The sequence below is a fragment of the Poeciliopsis prolifica genome, unplaced genomic scaffold (assembly GCF_027474105.1).
Source record: "Poeciliopsis prolifica strain line A6 unplaced genomic scaffold, Auburn_PproV2 SCAFFOLD018, whole genome shotgun sequence".
In the NCBI taxonomy this organism is placed as follows: domain Eukaryota; kingdom Metazoa; phylum Chordata; class Actinopteri; order Cyprinodontiformes; family Poeciliidae; genus Poeciliopsis; species Poeciliopsis prolifica.
Genome location: NW_026562393.1, coordinates 4,927,426 through 4,954,978, shown reverse-complemented (window position 1 = coordinate 4,954,978; position 27,553 = coordinate 4,927,426). Strand labels below are relative to the sequence as shown.

The 27,553-nt window shown below is 39.6% G+C and overlaps 2 protein-coding genes across 21 annotated transcripts in view; one reads left to right on the top strand and one right to left on the bottom strand.

Annotated features, from left to right (window-relative positions):
* LOC129368235 (KAT8 regulatory NSL complex subunit 1-like) overlaps window positions 1-15,980 on the top strand; it is a 36,785-nt gene extending 20,805 nt beyond the window's left edge. For 2 of the 4 annotated variants that reach the window (XM_055043122.1, XM_055043121.1), the window contains exons 3-15: window positions 1,924-2,065; window positions 3,439-3,522; window positions 5,985-6,094; window positions 7,101-7,236; window positions 8,550-8,715; window positions 9,064-9,219; window positions 9,883-10,101; window positions 10,191-10,345; window positions 11,947-12,071; window positions 12,159-12,216; window positions 13,369-13,481; window positions 13,558-13,810; window positions 14,296-15,980. In XM_055043122.1, the coding sequence (XP_054899097.1) occupies window positions 1,924-2,065; window positions 3,439-3,522; window positions 5,985-6,094; window positions 7,101-7,236; window positions 8,550-8,715; window positions 9,064-9,219; window positions 9,883-10,101; window positions 10,191-10,345; window positions 11,947-12,071; window positions 12,159-12,216; window positions 13,369-13,481; window positions 13,558-13,810; window positions 14,296-14,499 (1,921 nt within the window). In that variant the 3' untranslated portion in view covers window positions 14,500-15,980. The remainder of the gene's footprint in view (window positions 1-1,923; window positions 2,066-3,438; window positions 3,523-5,984; window positions 6,095-7,100; window positions 7,237-8,549; window positions 8,716-9,063; window positions 9,220-9,882; window positions 10,102-10,190; window positions 10,346-11,946; window positions 12,072-12,158; window positions 12,217-13,368; window positions 13,482-13,557; window positions 13,811-14,295) is intronic. The other 2 variants (XM_055043123.1, XM_055043124.1) reach the window with 2 other exon arrangements.
* A 46-nt stretch (window positions 15,981-16,026) lies between these two features.
* LOC129368236 (microtubule-associated protein tau-like) overlaps window positions 16,027-27,553 on the bottom strand; it is a 29,610-nt gene continuing 18,083 nt past the window's right edge. For 6 of the 17 annotated variants that reach the window (XM_055043125.1, XM_055043130.1, XM_055043131.1 and 3 more), the window contains 11 exons: window positions 27,279-27,422; window positions 26,947-27,013; window positions 26,818-26,856; window positions 26,352-26,596; window positions 24,630-24,722; window positions 23,709-23,801; window positions 23,363-23,455; window positions 22,762-22,854; window positions 21,210-21,291; window positions 20,924-21,030; window positions 16,027-18,991 (listed from right to left, as the gene is read on the bottom strand). In XM_055043125.1, the coding sequence (XP_054899100.1) occupies window positions 18,794-18,991; window positions 20,924-21,030; window positions 21,210-21,291; window positions 22,762-22,854; window positions 23,363-23,455; window positions 23,709-23,801; window positions 24,630-24,722; window positions 26,352-26,596; window positions 26,818-26,856; window positions 26,947-27,013; window positions 27,279-27,422 (1,254 nt within the window). In that variant the 3' untranslated portion in view covers window positions 16,027-18,793. Of the gene's footprint in view, window positions 18,992-20,095; window positions 20,247-20,923; window positions 21,031-21,209; window positions 21,292-22,761; window positions 22,855-23,362; window positions 23,456-23,708; window positions 23,802-24,629; window positions 24,723-26,351; window positions 26,597-26,817; window positions 26,857-26,946; window positions 27,014-27,278; window positions 27,423-27,553 lie in introns of all 17 variants that reach the window. The other 11 variants (XM_055043135.1, XM_055043139.1, XM_055043141.1 and 8 more) reach the window with 9 other exon arrangements.

The window sequence follows — 27,553 nt, the reverse complement described above, 5'->3', positions numbered from 1 at the left end:
TCAAATTCTTCATCTATATATTCCTTATTATAATATTAAATGACGCTGTCAAATTTAGATATTTGCCACTTTAGATTAAGAATGGACAATGTCCTTTGACTATTTTGTCATTTTTCATCCTCACCAGTAACGGTACTAAGTTTTTTTCCCAAATCACTTCAGTGCTTCTCAGAAATCACAGAAATCTCAATTAGCTATTTAGCTGTATGTGGCATTTCCTGACTGGGATTGTGATGGTTTCTTGTGGTGCCCCTGGCTTTCACCAAATACAAACATACTAACCCATATTAAGGTTAACTGATGAAAACTTTGATCATGGTGAATGAATTAAACTAAATTTCAAGTATATTAACGTACAACAATATCATAAATAATCCTGCTTTAATCAGCTATAGCCAGGGATTTTGGTCCAACGTGTGAAATAAATTGTCTTTGACCCTCTGACTGTTGATGACAACCCTGGTTTCTTTATAGGCAGGTCAGCGCTGCTTTCTGTTCTCTCTTCAGAAGTTTAAGCTCACATTATTCTGTTTGAGTATGAATTTCTGTGATCATTTTCCAGTCCCCTCCCACCCCCCTCAGGGACTTTGCACCTGGCTCATTCTCCCTCTGTTGCCTCAGATATCCACCCAGCTCTCACTGAATCATACCATAAAGCCAGCAGCTCCAAGAACCTGAACACACTTCAGCCTATCAGTTTTGCTTTGGGAAAAAAAAGCTCCATGATGATCTATGCATGTTAAAAAAACACCTTTAACAGTGCACCTATCAGATGTGCCGTGTGGCTGCCTAGGATTGTCGCAGTGTCTGCCACCATGTAGTTTGTGAAAGGAGAGCATGACTGTTTACCTCAGCAGAACAGGATTAAGTCTGTAGAAGAGCAAAAGGAAGTGGTGCTAGCAGGAAATACTGTAGCTGAATTGTTAGCTGTCCTTGATGCTGTGTTGCAGTGAACGAGCCATAGATGGGCAAATGTTGCAGTTGGAAAAGAAGAGAGGAATTAAGTGGTTTTTGATTAAACTGATTGGTGGCTGGCATCTGCTTTTAGGGGACAGGAACTGTCTGATCAGCTTCTCAATAAGGAAAGATCCCTGCTTGGATTATTGGTTATCCCACTGTATGCTCCTCTGTTTCCTGACCCGGCCCCACCCCCTCCAGCACTCTGTGGCCTGTAGAATGCTTTTAAAGCCCGTCTGTTCCTCTGCAGACTGCCAGAGCTTCCCAGCCCCCGTTGTCCCCATTTTCCACCCCTCTTCCTTTGCCTCTTCTGCTCTCAGCGGTGTGTACTCTCTTCAGACTCTAACCGGGTCCTTGTGAAGACTTAAACAGAGATGAGGTTTGAAGAAAGAGAATGCACAAGGGTCCGAGGTCTATCTTTGTTTGCCATCTGAGTCATTACTTTCATTGTTCAGCTAGTGTCACTGTAGCCTACATTTTGGAAGAACAGCTCCCCTTGTGGTAGCTGCCTTTTGGTGCAGGAGCAGACATTTTCCTCTCATGTCTTCCTTTGAAATGCCCATTCTGTGTGTCATACTGGTAAAATGGAGTACCCAGCTATGAGCTTTGCACACTGTTTACAATGGGAGATAACAGTGTTATCTTTTTGTTTTGGTTTTCTTCATCTATAAAGCAGTTGTAATGTTTTTGTTTTTGGCTTCAGCACTCCTCTAAGCTCCCTGCAGCTGTCATTAGTGGGTGTTATCTGTAATGCTGATTCACTGACCTCTGCAGTCTGATGGGGGAAATGCTGCTTTAATGATCAGTGTGTACTACTAGTACTTTAAAAACAATAACCCTATCTCTGTCTTAACTCCTGAACCTATTAATAAATCCACAGGTGTGAAAAATGACTTTAGGAAGTGTTAAATTTATGTATTTGTGTCCCATGAAGTGGCTCAGCTGTAAACATTTCCCCCCCTACAGATGGAAGCGGGCAGAGAGCCGGTACACCGTAGAGAGAGCTGGTATCATCAGCCACTGGAACTGGCTTCAGGCCCACATCTCGGACCTGGAGTACCGCATCCGACAGCAGACAGACATTTACAGACAAATCCGTGCCAGCAAGGTTGGTTACTGCCATTTCCTTCCTAATCATCTCTGCATGGCGCTGCTGTATAATTGGAAAAGGACTTTCATGTTTTTTACAGAACTAGAAACAGTCTTTATTGTCTCGCAGAGCAAAAATTCAGATGTCTCGCAGAGCAAAAATTCAGATGCAACAGCAGTATTGTACATATAGCTTCACACAAAACAATACATAAAAAAACAAGATTAACAATAACAGTAATATACTGTGTAAGACTTAAATAAAAATGATGGCGCATTTATAATATAATATAAGAATATCCAACTCAAGATGCATGAGATGTGCTGCTGAGTACTCAATGTTTCCACCTGTAGTTTGTTGCTGCATGTTGCATTGTTAAATATTTGACAGGTAAATATTTCTAAAAGAAAACGGAGCTGGAATGATCTGGGTTGCAATTGTAAATTTTTAAGCTAGTATTTCAGTCGTAAACTTTTTTTTTTTGGCTTCCATCAGTAAACACGTCATACTAAGCACAATCGGCTAACATCAACAGAAACGGTCTTGGAGGTTTAACCTATTGCTGAGGAAAGGTTACTTCTCAGCTATTTTTTGTATCAGTGAGGTATTAAAAAATTGATTTGATGAAACAAGAAGTTAGAAGAAGCTAGACTTTGAGCAGGTAACAGAAAGCCTGATTGATTGTGACATTTGCTCTGCTTGATACTTTGGAGCTTTAACCTGCATCCACTGTGGAACATGTGTGATGTGAAAATGTTGGCCCTTTGGGAATCTTGAGCGACGGTAGGCTGTCTGTTTTCTATGGAATTTACATGGAGTCTGCTGTTTTGGTGTTCATCAATCTTAATCACAAATGCAAAATGCTGAGCATATTTTGGTCTTTCTACACCCCTGTATTGTTGGGCTACATTATATTGGAAAATCATACACTAGAGGAATAATTAAATATTTTGATGATAAATCTTCCATTTGCATCACACACCAATTTCTCATCTGAGATGCTTCTAACTCTTGCTGTGTGTTTTATCTCTGATCTTAAGCATTATCATGTTAGGTTTGGCTCTGTCTTTTGACACTTTGAATAAAATGCCCTTCTAATAAAGTGCCATTAAAAGTTATTTGATAATAATATTGCACATAGTGATATGACAATATTTGCCTCAAATATGATCAATTTTGCTTTGCATGGCAGTAGTAGTTTGAGTCTGTTGTTCGGAGTCTCGCCAGACACAGGTGAAGCTGCCGACTATTGTCAAGAGTGACTTGAAGGACAGCAGGGAAGAAATTGAAGTGTGTTTTAGCATGTATATTTTTATTGTGATATTTAACAGGCGTATCGTAATCGGTATACTTTTTGTGGTCAAAGTTGAACACATCTGTTTGATCCATAGGGTTCTGTAGAGTTGGGAGGACTTGCCCCCAGTGCTGTGCTCACAGCTGGCACCGAAGTGAAGATGGAGCCTGTAAATGCACAGGTAACTAACAGGTTTTAGTGTCTATACTGCTGACCTTCCATCGGCGCAAAATCCTTTCCTACCAGCTCAAGGATTTGTGTTGAAATAACAAATATGCCTCCTTATTTTTTCTGGTTTTGCACGGCTGTGTTCCAAAGCCACATGAGGATTTATGACTTGATTGAAGAAGAAATTGGCTTCCAGTTGTTTTATTTAAGCTAACCCAATATTACTAGCAAATCAGCTTTATTTAATATTTGTTCATTCAAAACAACCAGTTTATCATTATGCATTTTCCTAATTTTAAATAAAACCAGTTTTTTTTTTTATAGATGGAAATTATTTGGCTAACATTTTTTAGTGCATCATGTTATGTTGTAGCATGTCTTAAAATTATATTTGGGTACAGCACTCGGAAAAGCTTTGCCTTTGTTGTCTCACGTCCACAATATTTTTGGCATTATGGTGAATTTTGCCAAATTCAGCATTTGAGTTGACTTTTTCTGTTTGGTGTATGGTTGAAAGCCCACAGTTGTCCCAACATATCCTTGGGACAACCGTGGTAGGAATTTTTTCTGTCACTGGTGTGTTGCTGGTTTAAATCCCTGCTCCGTCTGTCGTTGTTTTTGAGCAAAACTCTTCACCCACTTTGCCTGCTGCTGTGGCTACAATGGAGCTTATCTCCAACAGTGTGTGGATGTGTGTGTGAATGACTGAATGTAGTCTAAAGGGTTTTTATCTAGTCTCTAGATTAGATAGAGCTCTATACAAGTACAGGCCACTGCTGCCCTATCATTCTCATGAGAAATGAATTTCAGAAGTATTAATTCTCTCAGGTTGAGCTTACAAGTGCATTTCAATACAATACAATATTACTGAATATGAGAAGACTTAAGAAAGAATTTTAGCATAGATGTGAGCTGAAATGTGTCAGAATAGAATGCACAGTTGGTACTCCTTATGCACAGTGCAGTGTGGAATCAAGGCAATTAGCTTGAGGCTCTGCTGAAGTGTTAAGGAAGTCCTGGTTGCTTTAACGGCAGCATTCAGCTCGTCTCCGTTAATGGATCTGGTGTTGCTCATTTTCATCTCTTCAATACTCCATAGATTGTCTTGCACAGTGACACCACAGTCATTAAAGCAGCTCTTGGTACCTGTGGTAGAGTGGATAGGTAATGTCCTGCTGGAAAAGCTTCTTGTTATCTTTACTTTTATTATTACAGCTTGTAGCAGTGATACGTAATGTTCCAGTGTAGTGTACATGTAATTATCCAAAATGAAATCATTGTTTAGATGCATCTTATAGTAGAACTAATAACTTTTAGATTGAAATTTAATATACACCTGTGATCCTCTAAGGTTCCTCTGAGAGATGCAGGCAAACTTACTCATGTTCAGTAATATTCATAAAATGCGGTCAATAAACCTTTGACCTGTGGCCGTTATTGTTTTTGATTAAAACTGAAAGTCTTTCTTAAGGCCGGCTTAAGAGAAACTCTCTGTATTATCACAGATGGCTTCTCTTAAAACCCCATTCTAGTTTAATTAGGCTGTTCTGTTTTGCCTAGTGTCTTTTTTTTTTTTTTGGTGTGTCTTCCAATCTGTTTTAAACCCCAGCGAAGTTGTAAATCAGTTTAAGCTAAGAATCTTAAACTTAAAAAGTGTGATAAATGTTAGGACTAAGGCTGTACCAGATCAGTTCTGCATCCTGCAGCTGTTAAGAATGTTTGTTTTTTACTGAGGAGCTCAGCCATAATGCAACCTAACTTATAAAATAATTGAGTTGAGCAGCACCTCATTCTGTTTTATTTTAGTATGTAAACGTAAGACTCCCCGCTGACTCCTCTCCACAAGTTTTTTTCCTGACAGTGAGAAACAATGAACCTGTTTGTTTCTCTAAATCAAAGAAAACATGGAAAGGAAATAAGTGTCTGAAGGAAAAGATTTTTCTTTCTTTCAGCTTCCAACCAATAAACTCGATCAAAAAAAAAAAAAGAAGCCCTTTCAGCATTCTTACACGAGCAATTTTTGTCAATTTGTCTCAAAATGTGCTTCTCTTTGCCTCGACTGAAATTGTTTGAAAGAATGTGGCCCTGAAGTAGTGTGTGTGTGTGTTCCCATTCTTCTGGTTTAAAGGGGAGAACAGTTTGTTTTTCTCTTATTCTTGGTGCAGTTTCTCATTTTAAGCTCCCAACTGCATGCTTTGGTGTCCTTGTGAAGACATTTCTAATTTGAAAGACCATTAAAAGCTTGTGAAGCAGAGCAAACCGCAAATTCTGATGGAGAGCAGATTTTTTAGCTTTGGGAGATTCCAGCCGTTTTAACAAATCTGTCTGAATAATTCAGGACGGGGATGGTTTGGTTCATCTGTTATGTCGTTTCCTTAAATATCCCGGCCTGGCTGGGCGCTGCGGGGTCAGGCTGTTCCAGTTAACACGCCGAGGTGTAGTCTCAACTGGTTTCTGTCTTATCTGTCGATGCAGGATGTTGGTGCAGAACGGCTGGACAACACAAGCCCCGCCCACGTCACCAGCACAGAGCAGGGCCCGTGGAAAGGTCAGAACGGGCAGCCAGTCAACGGCGTCCTCAGCAGGTACCGATAATCATTACCTTCATGTTGAGATTTCTGAGAAATGGAGGAGCAGGTTGTCCGCAGTAATGGATGTGTAATTATCAGATGCTGATGTTACCGAGAGCAACAGTGATTAGACTCTGAATCTGTTCATCAGCAGGAAGGTCTCAGGGCTTGTTTTACAGGCCACAGTTTAACTTGTCATGACTAAAGAGCAGCGCTGTAGTTAATAAAGAAAACAACTGCTTTCATTTGGATGAGCTGATTGAACGCGGCTTCAGGTTGACGGTTTGATCATTATGACACAGGCTGGAACCAAGGTGTTTTTAAAATACTCCTGTTGAAATGTCTGTTTTGAGAAAACAAACATAAATCATAAGAATTTCAACTATTATATAATGAGGGAGTGGCACAGAATGACGCACATAAACAATAAAGTGGTGAAAGACTAAAATAGGCCAATTTTCACTAAATTTTCTTTGACAAATGAGGAGATTATAAAATGTGGCTTGATTCATAAACTGGAATATTTTTTGGAATGATGTAACTTTCTCCTAGATTCAAAGCTCAATTTAAAAATTGGCAGCTCGTTTGTTTTTTTGTTTTTTTCTTCCTGTCTTAGTATTAATGGCCTGCATGGTCGAAGTACAGACACTCAGCGCTCATTGTTGCAGCAGCATGACAAAAATTGCGATTTTGTTCTCAGCCTGACGTCGTCCGCCTGTTCTTGTCACAACCACCATGGCGAACACTTTCCTGGGTGTTTATGATTATGCGGAACAAAGTTCCAACAACTCAACTTCCAGAAGCCTGTTTTAGGCTAATTAAATCAAAATCTGTCGACCAAAACTAGAGATCAGTTCCAGTCAGGAAATTTCTAAGCTGTTTTTTATTCTTGTTAGAATGTTAACTGGATGTTAACCGGACCAGATGCAACTTTAAGGCCAGATGTCACTTTACAGCACAAGTTTTAATAAAACCATTTTGTAGGCATTCCTGATGACCCGTCTCCTCTTTGTTGTGGCAGGATGGCGGACAGTGCAGACGGCAAGCTCCAGCCGGCCTATGACGGCACGTGTGTGGCTGCGCGTACGCGGCCGCTCGTCGGCTGCCGGCGGCGGCGGCTCATTCAGCCTAACACGGTGACGAACCTCAACGGCAAGGTGAGCTGGTCTACCCATCCCAGCTCTTGCTTTGATTGTTGCTGTTGAACCTTAGTGCAGGATATTTTTGATCCGTCATGTGTTATTCATGACGGATCAATACGTTTGCTTTAAAAACTCAGAGAATCGGCTTTTGTTGGCTAAAATCTTCTAGTATTTGATGCTCATTCAGTGGCGGTGAATGCACCATTGTTCTCAGAGCGTCTTGTGTTGTTCCATTGCACTTTGATGAGTGCCTCCTGGCCTGTAACCTAATAACTGAGTAAACAAGAAATGGCTGACTTGTGTATGGAAAACTCTCTGCATTGTGAGTCGCACAACAAAGGAGGATAATCGCTCTCAGGTTTTAATTGAGAAGTGGAAACATGAGTTGATTGTGAACCTTTGTCACTGATTTAATGAGTTTACTTTGTAAATGCATCTTTTTATACGGTTTTAAAGGTTTGTTCAACGTTTGATCAATTTGTAATTATTCAAATGTCAGGAGGATCTTAAAATTGCACTTTGAAGTGATTTCCTGAAATGCATCAGTTTTCAGTTCAATTCATGCATCAGTTTGTCTTAATACGTTGGAAACATTCATTAGTTCAGTTGTTGCTAAGGAATTAAAGTGTTACATTGTGACAAAAGTCAAAATCTTATGAAGCAGAGAAGTGATGATTCTAAATATTTAACTTCTCTGGGAAACACATTTATAAAATTGACTTCATCTCTTAAAATTGTGTGTTAAGACAAACAACCCATGTTTTACTTGCGTCATCTTGTACTAGGGTCTTCATTTTGGGCAAATTTAATTTTAACAAGACTTGACTCAATAACAGTGATTTTAAGATGGTCATCAGTGACTGTAACCAAGCTTTACTTTATGGGGTAAGAATGCAATAAAGTGAGTTGGCTAAGTTGCAAAATGTCTCCAGTCATTTGGCTCAGGAGGAAAACACAAATTCAAGTTGATAGTTCTATTAAATTAGTGAAAGCTATCATTTAAACATTGCCAGAGCTAAAAAAAAAATAAAAAATACCAACTTATCCTGACTGATTTTATTTGGTAAATTGGGCACAATTTAGGCTATAGACATATTTTTGTCGTTACTGCAGTTTAAAAACGATTGTGTTGAAAAGTTAGTTTATAATGTTACAATGAAGTTGCATTAACTTGAAGGAATCCAGATTGAAAAAAATAAATAAATCACCTTTCTATGTTGCCAGGATAAAAACAAATTAGCTGCTCTGACTGCATATATGATGCGTATGATAAATTGTGAGTATAAATAAAGTGGTCTTTAATGAGCCCCAGTGTTGTCGCCTGGCAGACCCCGAGGAGCAGCTGTACGCAGTGTAGCTGCAGGGTGAACCCCAGCTGTGTGATGTGTGGTGGCTGGCCCACCCCCAGAGAGGAACCCCAATACGAGCTTCCCACCCTGGAGCGCCTGTCAAGGCTGGATCTTGGCGTCCACCCCATCCTCTCCTTCCCTGACGGTCAGTGCAGTGCTGAAGTTTATGCAGCCATTTCCTACTCTACATCTTGGAGAGGAAGGCAGGCAGGGAGTGGCCGTAAAGAGGCAGACGGCAGGAAATTCTTAGACAACATTTTCAGCTTTCTTTTTTTCCCCCTCCTCTTTCTTTGAATGTGAAATGGCTGAGTAACTGAGTAGTTACAACTGGAGCAAATTATGTGCTATTTATGAATAAGTAAAGTTTTGTGATAGTTTTAGAACATATTTTTTTCTGCTGTGGATAAAGTATGACGTGGGAGATGAATACTAGGAATCTTGCTGATAAAATTAAATCATCCCGGTTTGACATTCTTCATTCAATCTCCCCCAGATGTTTCTGTGGGCCTTCGTCTGCAGCAGGTGATGAAGAGCCAGTGGCAGTCCAAGTCGTTGGAGAGGAGCAAACCCCTGAAGAAGCTTTCGCTTAAACACAAGCTCTCCTCATCCAAAGAGAAGCACAAGTTCACCAGCTCCCTCATGGCAGTCAGTGAGTACCCGGGTTTCCAATACACTTGAATTATTATTATTATTTTTTTTTACCTTTATTTATATCCAGGTCCTTTGTTTAGACTTTACATCATACACAAAATATTATTTAAAATAAGTTATAAGATGACATTATTATTCAATTTTCATAACAACTGTAAATATTTTGGCATCTCAGGATTTCCTGCAGGATGTTGATTTGTTTCTAAAAATATATATGATTCAATACACACAGCTAAAGTCTTGCTGATGATGTCATAGTTCAGGGAAGTTTGAATAAGTGGTAAGTTAACATTAGCATAGTTCCTTTGTTTTTTTAAATACTGTCATAAAACCTTATAAAAAAAAAAAGGTTTTGTGTTGTAAATCCTTGATCTGAGGGGTAAAAACTCAAATATGAGTGTCAACAAAAAATTTTACTTGTTCACATGTATAATTTTAAATTCTGTTTCTACAATAACTTTATTTCTTAGAAAGCTTTCTAAGAAATGCCAGCCAGGACATATTGATGTTACTCAGAACTGTTTGCTTCATACATTTCTGATAACTATCAGCGGGAAATGCTGCTTTCCCTCAAACAGACGAAGAGGAAATAGACAAACAAATCAGAACTTTAAATACTGTAAAGTTTTTAAAATAACCATTCTTGTGGTTGGTGTTGTAGGACTGAGCCACTGTAAGAATCGCATTGACAAGCAGAGGACCGTTGATGGCAACATGGGCAGTAACAGCAGTAGCAGCGCCATACTGAGCATGCCCAGACTGGACAACCAGGCCGGGTGCAAAACGGAGCGACTGCATACCCTCTCCACTCCGTTAGGACCCTACGACAAGAACTACAGCCGCAAGAGATTAAGAGAGCACTCACTGGACAGGGCTGACAGTGAGTTCCCCCTGACACACACGTCAATGCAAACGAAAGGTTAAAACACCCCTACATCTCTTACATCCGTGCGTGTCTTTTCCTCATAGCTTCCCCGAAGCTTTTCTTGGACACAAGCAGTCCCTGCACAACACTGGCCAACATGCACCCGTCGCTTCACAGCCCGCTGACGCGCCAGCTGTCCACGTCGTCAGATACATCCATGCAGCTGGGCACCGGCAGCCAGAGCGTCCCCAGCACACCGGTAAACACACAACCCACCACCACACACACTGTGTGGGGACATAGACTGAAGAGCACCTGAAGGAAAAATTGGATTTGACTAAAACGGTGGTTTGAAACACTATATCTAGTCAGTCAAATAAATAAGAAAAAAGCTTAATGGCTGCACTATGATGAATGTCTCTGCTCTGTTGAAATTAACTTTGAACATTTCCATTTCAGTACTTGGGTGAGTTTTTCTGTGATGCTTCAGATCAAAGGATAAAAACATTACATGAATGTATGCTTTACATTAGAAAGAAATGTATCCTTTTGAAAGATGTGACACTGCCATACCTTACACTGAAAATATCACCCAATATCATAAAGGTCACCGAGTTTTGGAAGCATTTTAATATCAAGACTGAGGAATATATAGATTTATTGAAGCCATTGCCTTTTAACTGTTTAAAGCGATGAACGTCACAGGACTTCTTAAAGTCATGCAATCATAACATACATTTTTTATTTTGCAAATGGCAAATAGAATCATATAAATGAGGCAAAGAACCTTCATTCTGTTCACAGATTATCTGCCACTTATTCTACCAAAGAACATAGAGAGTCTATTAACAATCATGTTAAGAAATACATTTTTATGAAAGTTATCTATCGAAGCATTAAGGAGTAAATCCACTTCAAAAGGCTCAGTGTAAAACATGCAAACGAGGCTTAGTCTTAAACATACAAAAGACAGAACAAACAGGAAACTTTGGAATGATAGCACATTTACAACCTTCTATAGTTGACTTAACATTTTGCACTCTGGTACTTCAACACATGATACAGATAATAGAGTGACAAATATATATATTTATATATATATATATATATATATATAATATATATATTATATATATATATATATATATATATATATATATATATATATATAAAACTAATTAAAGTTTTATAAACCAAATGTCTGTTTTGTAAATGTTTTTGCCCTTAGACCTGGTTAGTTTCAAAATCACCCAAACATATACTATTTATATCTGTTTTTGTCAACACTCTGAGCACAGCTGTCCTGTTTTGAACTCTGAATGTTGGAGGGATCTTGGATCTGCTTTCTCCAATTCTGCAGTAAAAGCCTAAAAATTTAGTTTCAGGACACTGTAGATCATAGTTATCATCAAGTGATTCACCCCTGATTTAACAGCTTCAGGCTGGATGGTGCAGCTTTACTGTAAATGTTTCAAACTGTACACAGATCACGAACGTATGGAAACCGACCGCCTGAAAGTTTCTGATAAAAGCAACCTTTGTAGAGACTGAGACTCAAACTGAAACTGCTTGTGGTTTTCACTTTTTCTGGTGGTGGAGCGCAAGAAGAGAAACGTAAACATCCAGTTGATTTGGTTATGGGAGCCAAGCTGTTTCTAGTTGAACTTCAACACATTTTGTTTTCAAATGCATCTTGTTAAAGTTTCTGTCTTTAAAGTTTTTAACAGACGTTTCACAAGTTTTTTAAAAATTCACATTAAACACATCGATTTGAAGGCTTCAAATCAGCTGACAGTTTAAAAATGTTCACTGTGTTGAGAATGACTCTGTTACATTTGTTGATGTTTTCTTGTCCTTCAGCAGCAGCCAATCAAGCGGAGGCGTGGCGAGAGTTCCTTCGACATCAACAACATAGTGATCCCCATGTCTGTGGCGGCCACCACCCGAGTGGAGAAGCTGCAGTACAAAGAGATCCTCACTCCGAGGTAACCGACTCCTGCTGTCACTTCTGACTGCTGATCCTCACCAGCTGCCAGGTTTCTTTTGCTCAACATGTCTCGTTGTTCTGCTAGTTGGCGATCGGTGGACATTTTCTCTCAGCCAATAACAGCAGAGGAGAACGAGCGAGAGGTAGGCACTCCTGCTCAGCTTTGTGCTTCTCAGTTGTTTGGTTGTAATCATTTAAATCTGAAGTTAATGGGAGAAAGTCTTTATATTCCAACTGAGCAAACAGTGACACCTGATGGTCAAATATTTAACCGACTTGGATGAGATGAATGTTTCTAATAACCTTGAATAGCCTTTTTCTCCAGAGATTTAAAATGTTTCTAATTAATCACAGAAATATAAATCCAGGAAAAGTGCCAGCAATTTTTCCTTGTGTTTAGGAAATATATAATTGAATTAAGAAAAACAATAAGGAGCTAATTAACAATAGATCTGATTCCCAGCAAAGTTTACCAACATCTTTATTAAAAAAGTATTAACCTGCCTGCAGTAAACAGAGACTAGAAGAGTCTTTTGTAAACAAACATCTGCTTTTAGTCATAAATGATTCCTGAAGTGTTTTGTATTTATGTGTTAGTGCTTTAATTACTGCAAGTAAAGTTGAATCATGATTTCCTGCATTTCTTAATAAAATATTCTTCATTCTTGAGTTGGAGACAAAAGCATTGTTCTTTGTTTCCTTCAAGAGAGCTGGAAAAGGAAGAGCACAATCACTGCAGTTGTGCTATTCATTTCTGATAATCCTATTCAAAGGACAATAAAACAGAGTTTCATTTTACATTTCATTTCAATCACAGAGATTTAAATGAAAACATCTGAGAATCAGCCTCCTTACATATCCCCTCAATCTGTCTAGTCCAAGTATCTGTTGGACAAGTCCCAACAGAAACCAGACCACTAAAACTGTGTTGCTGTGACACAAGTTGGCGCTTTTATTGTGAAGTTCAGAAAGAAAAATGTTTTCAATAAAGTTCTGCCACATGAAGTTCTGGATTGTTAATCACCTTCATGTAATGAGTCATAATTATTAAACCTTGTTGGTTTAGATGGAATTTAACTTAACTGGGTGGATTAAATGAAGCATTTTGCTTATCGCCTTTTATGCCGTACATTTGATGTAAAACATGATTTATGTTCGTCAGAGTAAAAAAATAATCAGATTTCATATGGAAGTGAAATTGATTTTATAGATGTAATAAAGAGTTAATCTAAAAATATGAAGAGCAGCTTTCTGAAGACATAGCAGCGTTTTTATTGGCTGCTGTCGGCCTGCAGGTGGAGGATCTGACGGACGCCGCCTTCATCCAGCTCCACCAGCCCCACGAGGACCAGGAGCGCTCCCGTTGGACCTGGATGGCGCTGGCTCCGGCTAAACGCCGGGGCAGCAGGTGACTTGCTTTCCCTCCTTATTACCGAATTCGCCTCATGTCCGAGTTACGCGACGCCAACACTCGTGTCCTTCAGGTCATACAAGTCTGTGGATGGACGGACCACGCCTCTGCTGTGCGGGACCAACCCACCCACCCCTCAACCCGCATCGCCGGACCCCGGCCACTGCCCCTCGCTGCACGACTACAGTCACGTGCCGTCGCCCATGAGCCCCCCCAGCCCCGACGCCTCGTCCAACCCCCAGACTCCCTGTTCCCGCGACTCCCACCGGCTGCTGTCCAATGAGGACACTCGGTGCTCCACGCCCGACTTTACCTTTGAGGAACGGGTGAGACAAAAAGAAATATGGCTGGATTACATTGACAGCAAATTTACATCTATGTTTTTGTTTTGCTCATCAGAGTTAATTATAGTTTACTACATTCCCAAAAATTTAGCATTGATGTTAAAACTAAATACTCTGGTGAACATCATCACTATATAGTAGAGCAGCTGTTGGATGGAACCAGGTCTGTCCAGACACTTTGCTGCACCCAAATCAGCGAGACGCAAACCTGTTCAGATACAGACAATAAATTTGGACTACTTTATTTGCTTGATTTGTACAATTTTGTCCCTCATGATATAAAAGGTCTCTGGAAAGTGTTTAAAAATTACAAAGCACCATGATTGAGATTAAATAAGGCACATCCTGCAAGTAAAGATCAACATGCATCTTAACAATTTACCCGACTGCGACTGATTGATCCAAGTTTAATCAGCATCAGAAAAAACTATTCTGGTCCAATATCGACTTCTGTTTCTATTTTTCAGACCGTAGCGCCGTGGGAACGCCGCAACTTCCCCCTGCCAGAAGACCCGACTCCAGAGCCCGAAAGCGACCAGCCGATCAGGCCCAGGGCCCGCAGCATCTCAGGGTGCCGATCGTCTGCCTTCGGGCGCCTGGACTCGGACGACGCGGAGCTGCCTTGCGACGACGACGGCGGCCCCAAGCTCAGAGCCTCGTCCCACCGATGAGCTGCAGGCAGGCGGAGGCCCCGCTGCCCCGCCCCACACGGCTCCTCTCTGGCATTAACAAGCAGAACCTCAAAGCTGAAGATGTTGTTCAATGGGTTCCTGTTGTTTGATATTCAAACATCAGTCTAATACTTTCACAGTTTTTAGTGAACATTATGGAGATAGAAGCCTTTCCCTTCACTTGTTTTTGTCACAGGGAAAAAAAAACCGATAAATGCAAAAAAAAAAAAAAAAAAAGTATAAAACAACACATTACAAAAAGTGAGTTCTGTAGTAGGCTAAACAATGTACATGGGGGCTTAGTGGTGTTCATGTCGCGTGTACACTTGTAGCGCACTATGTAGCGACTCCTCAACATATGGCCAAAGGGTGTTTTCTATTGACTAGTTTGCTTGTAAATCCCCATGTACATTTTTAGTGGAGTGACAAATATCAAAACAAAAACAAAAACAAAAAAAACAAAAAAAAAAACTCCCTACTTCCTTCTTCCTGCTCCTCATCCACATAAACAGGTACATTTAAGATGTGGTTCCCTCCTCCCCCCACTAGAGGTCGCCTGAAATCACCAGTGCACTTCTCGTACTGCCAAGTCTAGTTCTGCTGGTTTGCTTTCTTTGTTTGTTTGTTTTTTTTTCCATTCCTGACATGTTTTTGTTGATCTCGTTCTGTCTGTTTCAGTGTAACGCATTAATTTGTTTTTATTTGAAGAGTAAAATCATTCCTCCAGTCTCTTCGGAGAGCTCCCGTCTCGCTGCACAGGTTCCCACCGCCGGTTCTGTTTTACAAAAAAAAAAAATATATAAAAAAAAAAAAAATAGGGTGACGGCACAGACCCGGGAGCTGCTTTCTATTTTTATGTTCAGGTTTGAGCAATTGCCCGGCAGAAAGCTGCCTGCATGCTAAAATAAAAACAAACGGAAAAAGATGAAGTTAGTCCGATCACACCAGTAATCCTCAAAGCTAATCTCACTCCTTTGCAAACAGTTGTGGCTGTAAATGAAAATGTGGCGACATAAACACAATAACCTCTGTGCTTTTTTTTATTTTTTATCCTTCTTTATGGTTTCTGTATCAGCTTAACAAGATTTTAAACATTTCAAATGTAGCAGCTCTCAATTAGAAGCCACCCGAGCTCAGGTCTCTCTGGACAGCAATTTAATGACACTTTTCCTCAGAATGATCAGTTCAAAGCCAGATTTTGTTTTTTTCCACTTTCACATCCTTGTAATTATGCTCTCACCTCATCCCTCCTCCACTTTACGTAACTAATTGCTATGCAAAAAAAGAAAAAAAATCTATGGTTGTTTTCATTTTCCGCCTCCTTTGTACACAACCGTTCTGTTTATTTTTTGTTTTGTTTGTTTTGTAGTTAAGATGTCAATGTACCTGTTCGATTGTTGCAGCAGTTATAACCTAATCAAAAAGCAGAATTGTTTTCTTTCTTGTAAATAGTACCATTAAAACATTTATGTTTAACTTGGCACCATTGTTCCCGTCTTAGTCATTCATTCGAGGTTCATTCGGACGTGAGTGTGACTTTGCAGCGTTTATTTCAAATACACATATACAGCAACAAGAATCATCATAAACCAGTTACTGATCAATGCACAATAACAAGAACAATCACATTTCCACGTCTGTACAGCGTCAGAAGTAACCAAAAACAAAATAAAGGTGAGTGTTGTTACTGCAGGAACCTCTTCGCAGCACGCTGGGGATCAGGTCTCGTCCCCTCCTTCCACCTCATCTCTGTCCTGATCTCTGGAGACGGAACGTGGTCTACTGCAACTAAAGACGGCAGCATGCAGATAATGTTGCGAGCACACCTTGGAGTTCTACGTGTCTGCTGAGTTTTGACCCTTCCAAAAGTCCGGAGCGGATACAAACGGGGTATAACACCTGGAGATCATTCTGTGAAAGGGAGGCAACAAGCAGACGGCTGCCTCTTACATTAAACACATGCAAGAATGTTTCATTAGTGCCAAAGTGGATCATGAGGGAATTGGGGAGAATAAAGGGATGTTTTCCTGACAGAAAATAACAGCAGCTGAAGAACTGAGCCTTGGTGTCATAAACCCTTAAATGTGTCATCTTTAGAGCTTAAATATGCCCAGATTTATTCATAATAAGTACATTTCTTTGTGATCACTGGTGATGTAATTCCAGCAGACACATTGGAGCATTTGACAAAACTAACATTTGATTTGGGGCATCAAAGCCAAAGGTTCAGCATTTTTTCTCGTTGGCCAATGTTTTTTAAGGGAATGAAAAACAAAATGTTCTTTCTGGTTGACAACTACCATTGTTGAATTTAAAAAACCTTATAAGTGTTTAAACAACATTAGGAATGTGAATCATTTTAAGGATTTATACCCGTTTAAATGCATAAAATCAGCAGTTTTAAGGTTCAACGTGCTCAAAGTGTGTCCACATAATTTACAAGTATCTGAATCTAAAGGGAAGCAGATGTGTTTCCTGCTTCGTGGTGATGAACAAGAGGTATTGATAAAGTGCCTGAAGAGGTGAACTTGTTGCTTTACAGTTTGTTTTTGCTTACCTTAATGATGCAGTGCTCACAAAAATCCCTTCATCCACCGATCTACTTGGCAACAACAGATTATTTTTCCTATTTAACAAGAATTTGAAATACTTTTTTTTAAATTGCTAAATAGCCTCGTTCTGATTATTTAATGCTTACTGTGGTTTAAATACTGCACACAATAAAGTCCCTCCCTTTAATTCTGTATTAAGGTTTTCAGCCCATAACTCAAGCTGTAGCACATGTACAGTAGGAGCAGTAAAAAAACAAAAAACAAAAAAAAAAAAACACTGACAGTAGCAGGCACAATACAAATGTCCGTTCATATCAAATACATGTCATATATGCACAGAACACGATTATAAAACTGGCCCAACGCGAACCAAACTTCCTAGCCTTTTGTTTTTTCCTTTTTTGTATTATTTTTTAAAGTCCAGCAAACTTCCCAATCGCCTTTGTTGAAGATGGTGTGCCAGGAATTAGACCACTGAGGACATTTTGTGTTGACAATGAGATGCTGAAAGGTCGTCACCCTGTTAGCTCAGATATTCACTTGGGTTAAAATGTTAAGATGAGTGTTTATGGCAAACCAATTTATCATAAAGTAGACAAGATATTTCTTCTCTGTCAAAAGTCAGATTCTTTCAGTCGAACAAAATAGCACATGTTTTATACAATTCCAGCTGCCTCTTCAAAATGAAAGTTTGTATTATTCTATTCCGGTGCCAACATTCTTTTGTACAAAGAGTTGCAGAAATGTCCTTTTATTTGACACGTCACGTGGTCAAAATTCAATATTGCTGCTACAAAGATAAAAGATAGCGGCAGTGATAAACTGCTCATCTGCACTTCCAATGTCATAAAATCTGTAAGCCTCATATAAACGCAAAATGCACAATATGTAATTACACTTCAGGCCTGGAGCCATGTATTTATTTACTGAAGGAATCCTTTCCACTGGTGAACTGAGGCATGGGTATCGCATGTCTGGATGAACATCTGGGTTCAGACACTGGGTGACGGGAAGACAGCTCCTCAGTGGTCTTGTTTTTGCCACACCACCCTCCACTGTCACCCGCTGTAGCTGGAGGTGCAGCACATGTCGGGACGCAAAGCAAAGAAAGCAGAGAGACTGTCTGAAAGACTTTTTTTTTTTTTTTTTTTTTCTGGCTAGACAAGAAATTTGCTACTTTTCTTTTGACGTTTTTCCTCCCAAACCTTCATCAGAGCCCGTCAACGTTCCTTTATGTCAAACTGGAGCTAAAGAGTTGGATTCGCCCTCCTCACTCAAGGCTCGGGTTCTGTGTATCTAAAATAAAAAACCCAAACATTAGTGAACACCCATCGAAGGGAAATTGGTAAAGGTTTACAGTCTGTGACAGGAAACCAAGTCGTTTTCATCAGGATGTGTTGAGATGAAACAATTCACTCGGGTTCACTGGGGAAAGCTGGACGCTTTACTTCCTAAAATATTTACTACAAAAGGTTTAAGTATTTTGCAAGAAAAACCCCAGAGAGAAATCAACACAGTTTGGCCTGTTACTTGGATTTTTTTTTCTTTTTTTTCTAAAAGTAAACGCCTCAGCAAATTTAAGAGGTTAGTGGAGGATAAACAGTGATGGGTATCTTAAAAAAAAAAAAAAAAAAAAAAAAAGTCCAGTGAAAGTAATGAGGAAGGCATTGCAACTCCTCTACGTGGTGGTGTGGAGCAGGTGGAGCAGGTGGAGCAGGAAGCGGGGCGAGGCGGGGGCACGTTCACAAGCCCTGCTTGGCCAGAGAGGCGGACACCTGGTCGGCCAGCGTGGAGAGCTGCGGGGAGTCGGTCATGTTGATGCTGCCGGAGGACGACACGGTGCTGAGCTGCTGGGGCGAGTCTTCCAGGGAGATGATCTCAGCGCCGTGGTCGGTGCGCGCCTTGGCCGTCTCACGGAAGTTCAGCTTGTGGCTCTCAATCTGCAAACCGGTGGAAAAGGTCAGATTTATGACCCCTGTTGAGGTAATTAGACTCTGAGGAGTTTCAGAAATCTGAGGGACTTCAGTACGTTTTATACGATACAGACAAACACGAAGCAACACAAAGTGTCTGAAATGAAACTCCCAACATGAAGCATGGGGGTGGCAGCATTATGCTTTGGGGAAGTTTTACTGAATGGAGCTAAAGTACAGAAAACCAGTTTGAGGCTGAAGAGCTTTGACGACCATTCATCGACCTTAAACCAGCATAAATCAAATCAAAGCATATTAATATGTATTAGAATGGCCTAATCAAAGTCCAGAGCAGTGGCCTGCAACAAGTGGTTCTTTGGGTGTTCCACAATGGCTCATTAAAACTTTGACTAAAAACAAAGTAACATTTCTAAATGAATAAATGCACATTTTAGTTGCATTTAAACTAATAACAGTCACGTTATTCAAACTTATTTTTATGTGGTTAGATTGGAAACGATGAGCTTTTATTTAGCTGCGTTGACATCTGAGAGAAGAAGATATATCCATCCTCTATTTGTAAAGGTTTTTGGGTTTCTATTTGTTTTAAAAATCTAAAAATAGTCTAGAGCTAAATAAAAATTGAGACTCAGTAGTAAGACTTGAAAACTTGTGTTCACAAAGGTTCTGTATCCAGTCTGACTCAGACTGGAAAGAGTAAGTCAACATGCGGAGCTGGTGGACCGCAAGAGGCGAGAAGCTAAGCCTGCAGCAAAACGTGGTTTTTCAAAGCATCAGTTTGGAAACAATGAAATATTTTCTTTCCGCTTCTTCAGGTTTGTGCCACTTTGTGTTGGTTTATAAGTTTAAATCTCAGTAAAATACACTGAAGTTTGTGAATGTAGCAAGACGACCGCAATACAAATAATAGTTAACATGATCATTTTTATATTTAATAGTATGTCATTGCAAATGTACAAATTTAACTTTTTCAGAGTAAAGAAGGCCTGAAGAAGTGCGACATGCGGCAGCACTCCCTCTGCTGGACAACATGCACAAGTGCATCAATCCCCCCAAGTTCCAGAGGAAACTCGTTTTCTTTGTGAAATCCTGCAACTCGCTCATACTTACGCGAGTCCTCAATCTTTATGAGAGGGTTCGTCAGGATGGGTGTGGTAGGTGCTGAAGGGACAGTCTGAGGTGACTGAGGGGGGGTGACAACAGGGGAGGGGATGGACATGCTGTCTGAGACGCTCCCCTCCGCGTCCTTGCCCTTCTCCCGCTACACAGGAGCCCCGGCGGGGAGAAATGACAACGCATGCAACAAAAACAAATGGGATGGTTTCAACAGAAACAATAATAAGAAAAAGAAAAAGCAATATTTGACCGATAATAATGCAAATAATGAGAACTTTGTTATGAAATAATAATTAAAAAAGAATTTTAATGAAGGAAATACAATGAAAGAAGCTCTAATGGAGGAGGAGGCAAGCGGTGATGAGAAACAGATGAGCCTTCGATACGCTGCAGAAACCTGCTGCTTGGGTTTAAACCCCTCTGGAATATTATCACTCATGATTCTCACATTATAGGTTTCTATAAAAAAACAAATGGGATCAATACAACCAGAACCAGAACTTTAGCTCCTTTTCACTAGTCTCCACTTCATAGCTGATTTTAGAAAACAGTGTTGCCAACATTCTAGTTAATTTACTGGTCTATCAAATGTATGTTATCCTCTAGTATGTATCTTTACCAATCAATAAATGTTGCTAAACTAATGGAAAATCGATCATGTTATTCAAAAAGGTAAATAATACTAATACTAAATATTTTTATCTATTTCAATGCTTTACACCACAACTGTTTCTTTTGAACTCTATTAGAATGAAGTTAATGTTCTGGAAGAAGGAAGAGACACAGAGATCTTCAACTGCAGGAAGGATGAGACGTCTCTACCTTCCTCTGTCCACCTCCGGGGACGTGACCAATGTTGTCCAGGGAGCCGACTTTGGACTGAACTTTAAACTCTAGCTTCTCGGTTTTGATCTCCACGTTTCCACCACCTTAAAAGAAACCGAGTAGTTAATGAATTACAGAGGTTCAAAAACAAATCCCCAAAACCGGCACCAGTACACCCACCAGTACACCCATTCAAAGCAAGTCTTTCTGGAAACATTAGCTTTTTTTTTTTTTCATTTTTAAGCACTTTTGACATATAGCAGCAGCTGATGTGTGAATTTACCTGGCTTGTGACGAATGTTGTCTTTCGATCCACATTTTGATGTAACGTTGCTCAAATCAATCTTTTTGTGCACAATTTGAACCTACAGAAGAAACAAAGCAGAGAGCAGGAGGACAGTTTTCACCAAAAACTAAACATCACATCACTTTCAACTGTAGCATTTTGTAGGTCTGTTAGTTTGTTTCCAAGAAGGTAGAAACTGGTCAATAAAACAGCACATTAGAGAGCAGACTACTATTAAATCCAGTTTTAGTACTGAACTAAAAAAAATGGCCGAGCTTAAAGTGCATGCATCATCAAATTTCAGAGCCTGAAAACAGATATATATGAAAAGTATGAAATATATATAAAATGCAAAGTAATTTTTTAATGGTTTTCAAAGCAGATAAGTATAACAGGAAGAGCCGTTAAGTGGAAATTATTTCAAACATCAGTCTTATGATGTCCATCAAAACTGTCTCTGTTGGAAACATGTTTTACCCCAAGACTAAAACTGTAGGAACTATTATAAACTCAGATTTGAGGGAAAGAACAAACTGTGATGGTGGAGAGATGATGCTTGCGGATTAGATTTAATCCACAGCTATGGTGTGTATTCATACCATGATCTCACACCTGAACTGCAGACTTTGCAGATTAATAATTTGTCGTCAGTGTTTCTCCAAATGAGCCAGCCTCACCTCACTCTTGGGCAATTTTCAGCTGCACCATTGACATTCTTGTTCTTTCTATCTCTTTTTTTTCTTTTACTTTAAAAATCTAACTAAGTAGCTCAGTTTTCTTTTCTTCCTTTTTTACATATTCATCTTAATTCAGTCATGGAAATGGCTACAAGTCTCAACTCAGTCGAAAATGTTGTAAAAATGATGATGCATGGCCTTCATGTTTATGCTCATTTTAAACTCTGCGCTCACGCTGCACGTTTGTCATTTGCAGATGAAAGCCAGTCTGTGCACCACAGTGCTAGCCTGGAGTGACCTCATCTTACGGTCAATTGTGTGGCAACACAAAGTGCTCAGTCTTTCCTCTGTGAGGTCGAGGACAACAGGCTTAGCTTGGAGAGGAGAGCAAGGACAGAGGCTCTTTGTAGCTCCTGCTGCACAATTAGTTCATTTCATTCAGATGTTTCCAACTACATTTTAGTTAAAAAAAAGTTTTGAGGAAGAACCACACAGGACACACTGGATTCACGCATGCAGGTTCAGGGTCCAGATTGGATGGTTGGTGGCAGTCAAACGGACACATTCAACAGTTATAAAGCTTACGTTACACCATGAGCATTTTATTCACCAAACTGGTCTGCAAAACCGACAGCATCGCTTAGTGACGACTGATGACGAGAGGAGACATGGAGAAGGGAAGGTCTGCAGGACAAAATGCTCATGACTGCTCATCAGTTCAGGGATAAAACTGTTATTTGCAGGCGTTAAGAGGTCAAAGTGGCAGGAGGGTCGAGGTCAGAGCGGGTTGGACACAGACTGGAGGTTTCGTGCAATCCTTCTTCTTCTTCTTCAGGATGCATTTAGCACACCTGCAGCCATGTTTTACTCACATTGCCACCACCGGGTACATGTTTCATATTATCTTTGGAGCCACAGCGGGACTGCACACTGCTTAAATCCAGCTTCTTATCAAGAATTTGCACCTGGATAGTTTTTTTTTTTTTTTTTTTGTGGAGGGAAAAACATAATGTTATCTTGCAGAAAGAGAAATGACACTGAGGAGAGTTTCTGAGGAGAAAACTGGAGTTCAGGGGAGTCAGGCTAATCCAGTTGACTAAGAAAATCATATCTAAAAGGCTTACAACTATAATCAGTTAAATGATAGTGTTGGTATTTGTTTTAGTTTGGTACTGGAGCCAAAGTTATCATTTTAAAGATTTCAGAGGCTTTTAAATCGTTAAGAAAAAGACATCTGTCAAACATCTGACACTTTCAGGGAATGACCGTAATGATACTATGTTGAAGATCAATTTTATCCTTTGAAAAAAAATCATCCCGGTAAAACGAAGATATTAGAATTGAAAAAGTGAATAAAAGTGCTGGTTAGTCACAGAGTTCCCTGTTTGTGTCCTATCTGGATCACTGAGGGGAATTGTTGGATGGATTTGTTGAAGAACTGCTGAGGACGGTGTCGGGTTCATCCCTACTCACGTTGCCTCCACCGGGAGCATGTTTTATATTGTCTTTGGAGCCACACTTAGACTGGACAGTACTAAAGTCCAACTTCTGATCAAGTATTTTAACCTGGAAAAGTGCAGAAGTGAGGGGAAGAGGCTGTTATTGTCAGAATCACTGAAAGCAGCTGTTTTGTGTTTATTTAAAAAAATAATAGTAATAATTAAAAAAACAGACTCAATGTGATTGCTCTGACACAATAATGTCTCTGAAGTGTAAATACAGATAGGTAGCATTTCAAAAGGAGCCACACATGTGGCTGCAACACATCCTGAAACTCTTTATAGAAGCCAGAGATATAAAAGTGAAACAGATTTCCTACCCTTCCTCCTCCAGGCTTGTGCTTTAAGTTGTCTTTAGAACCACAGCGAGCTTGGACGTTGGATAAGTCCAGCTTCTTATCGAGAATTTGGACCTGAAGAAAAGCAACAAAGGGTAGGTCAGAGGATCTGCACAGGAAGAATAGCTGAAGAGGAAGAGGAGACATTTTGAATTAGGAAATTAAGTTAATTAGACTCTTTGTGTTAAAGCTGCCATTCATAGCTTTGCATTTTTGATTTACTTCCTCAAGTCGCCTCAGGAACGGTACGACTGTTACGGCGACTCGTGAAAGCGATTCGTTGCACTGGAGTAGAAAAGGCTAAATGCACGTGCATGCCACACTTTTCAGATTTTTATTGATGTAAAAAAAAAAAAAGTCCATCTTCAAAATTTTTATGTGGCAAAATGTCAATAAAATAAAAATATCATTCAAAAGGTGTTAATACTTTTGAAGTCATACATGAATCAACCATTGACCTAAAATTAGCAAAAAAATCAAAGTCTGGCGTGAAAATGTAAATATGTGATGGTTTTTAATATAATCTGGGATTTCAGCCGTCTGGCTTCACTTCCAAGATTCTAAATCAAATTTTACAGCCAAATTTACAGCATAAAACACCAACAATGTTTTCCAGATGATATCAAAGGCAAAATTCATTTTTTTTACTCTATTGGTTAAAGTAATATGCTACAAAACAGTTACAAATGCCAGCTTTAATTTATTATAAATCTCATTTCGTACCTCATTTTAGACCATAAATGATCAATTTACTTTTATTCTACAAATTCCTGTTATTAGGAGCTTACCCTTTCATTTTTCAACTTAGAATTTTTCAACTATTTAATTATCCAAAAGGTTGGATTTAATTGTCATAACTGCAGACAAACTCAAGGGCTTTGAGTTCGTCTCCCAGTTACTCACATTTCCTCCCCCTGGCTTGTGTTTGACATTGTCTTTGGAGCCACACTTAGACTGCACACTACTAAAGTCCAACTTCTGCTCCACGATTTGCACCTGGAAAAATGAAAACGGCAGCTTTTAGATGGAGAGCAAAAAGAAGCAAACTTAAGATTTGAGCTGAAAAGGTCGTCACATTGAGCAGCAGGAATCCATGCAACCGCATGCAGGCTGGAGAATGGGTCAGCTTTTCTCGTTGGCTTCCAGTGGTGCTAACTAGAAGTAGTGCTGGCTAAAAGCTGTCCATGTAATGCTTTTCATGTCGCCAGTGAGAACCTGACATGTGACTATGCCAGCATAAAATTAGACCAAAGGCTTGCAGTGTCTTTGTGTTCAAAATAAACCTCCACATCTATATCAATCTTACAAAGCAGTCACATATTCATACACCAACAATGTGTTGTGTGTTAAAATGAGAAATGGAAATGTTTCCACAAATATGTTGACTTTTAATGCAGAAAAACAGACTGATTTTAATTTAAATCTGATTTCAAGGAACCAAAACTATTCACAAGGACAAAATATTAAAGTAAAAGTCATTGAATTAATAATGATTATGACACATACTGCATAAGAAATTACTATTGGTGCTGCAAAAGCTCATGCAAAATACATTAAGTTTCTTCCAAAATAGCATTTGCTACTAAAAGCAGGAAAACAGGGCTTTATCAGTGGGTGTCACTGTCAGAATTGAATGTAAGTGAATGTACTTTGCCCTACTGATCAAATTTCTTGCTGCCTGTTTTGTGAAAACCAGCTCCAATAAAATAAGCCAAGGTTGCAAAACCTGCATTGCACAAGAAACTGACAGCTTTCCTTTGACGTCAGGTTATTTTTGATAGACCTGAAACCAGATATTTACTCTGGAAGACGCACGTCTTCCTCCCTGACTGACATTAAATCTGATTGAACTGTTCCAAATTTAATTCAGCAAGAATTATTAAGGAAATTGTTTATATTTGCTTAATACCAGAATATTGAGGGGTTTTGTTATTTGTTCATTGCTTTAATCCTAAATAATAAATGTAAAAATCATATCTTAATCTTATCAACATGTTCTTAAAAGAGACTCGAAGAAGAAGGGAATACTCCAAAAGCAACATACCAAGCCAGAGAGCAGACAGCAAAGATCTTAATTTTTGGAGACGTGCTCCAAAAACAGTTTGAAAAATAAATAGTTTATTGAGACTGAATCTCAGACAGATGGGCACAGGGGGAAAAAAATCATGTTTTTAAATAGCCTACAGAAATATCTTGTTTCATCTGTAAATAACAAAACAAGGAGGAAACATTATTAGGACACATTACAGTATGACTACAGTAATGTGTCCTAATCCTGGTCTTTTGTGTCTCCTTGCTGCCTCACACTTGATTTAAATAACTGGGTGATTAAAATGCTTCAGCGGCGCTTCAAGAACATGCAGAGAAGGTCATGCAAACAGAAACAAAACATGTAGGACAGAGAGGCCTGCGGACCGAGGTTTACAACCACTAAACTAGTTCAGTACTGTTTATGTCTATCAGTAAATAACATCTTCAGAAAACAGCTGAAGCCATGTGTTAGCTAGGTGTAGAGAAAACAATAAAAAAAAAAAAAATTGCACGCTCTGTGTTGTTTATGCTCACTAACTGAATCTTTAATCAAAGAAGAAAGCTTGAGATGTGCCAACAAGTACAGTGAGTTACCTTCCCACCTCCAGGCTGGTGTTTCATGTTGTCTGTGGAGCCGACCTTTGACCTGACGTTTTTCAGGTCAGGCAGCGGCGCCGCAGCAGCCAGAGGAGCCGGAGAACGGCTTTTCAGCGATCCCGGAGATTTCGGATTGGAACGTACAACCGCGACCTTTTTCACTTTGTTGGCTTCGGCGGCGGAAAGTGCCTGGCTGCCGGGGGACTTGGGCGTACCAGGGCTGCTCTGCCCACTCCTGGCATCTAAAACAATAAAACAAATCAGACGTGAGGTTTTTTTTTTAAACAACCGTGAAGGATAAATGGTTGAGGCAAGGGTAAAAGAATAAAGTAAATACTAACTAGAAGCACTGCTGGCTAAAAGCTGACCAAGTTTGATTCTTCAGATCAAACTTGGTGTGTTTTTTTTTTTTATTTGGGCCATGCAAATAGGCAATCTCCAACTATTAGCTGATTTGGGTTACCTTTTTCAATTTTTGGAGTGGGAGGTTTCTTGGCACTAGCTGTGTCACAAATAATAACAAATTCTTGAATCTTTAAACTTATGTACAGAAAATGAAATACAATGAACTGTGCTTTCCCCAGGTTCTCACCTGGTTGAGCTGCACTTCTGGCAGTAGTTTTGGCTCCTTGGACTTGAGGCTTCGCAGCACCAGCACCCTGAAAATCAGCATAACAGCAGGTTAGTTTCCACGAGGGAGAAAAGTTGACGTGGTTCTTTAAAAAGAAACAAAAACATCAACTTAAAGGAAAGACAGGTTTGTTTGAGTCTGGCATTCACATAAAATGTTAAAAACAATAAACAAAGATTAAAAAAACAATGATTTGTCATGATGAAAAATCTTCAGGCTGATGGAAGAATGTTTTTTTTTTCTTTCCATCCGGTTCAGACCCCTGACCTGTAGTCTGTCAGACCGGTACTTACTCCGGGCTGCCGGGGCCCTGGGCTGCTGGTGGCTTTAATGGGGATGGAGCTGTGGCCGTTTCGGGAGGAACCGGGCGTTTTGTTGCCCTTGGTGACAACAGTGGGTCTTTTAAGGTAAGAGGGTGGTGTGGAGACAGTTTGACTCTTTGTCATGAGAAGGAAAGAAATGAATGAAAAACAAAAACTCAAATGATACCAAACATAAAATGAAAGAATGATTTAACAACTCAAGGATGGCAAAAACAAAAGATGTATGGATTCCGTGTCTAAGAATA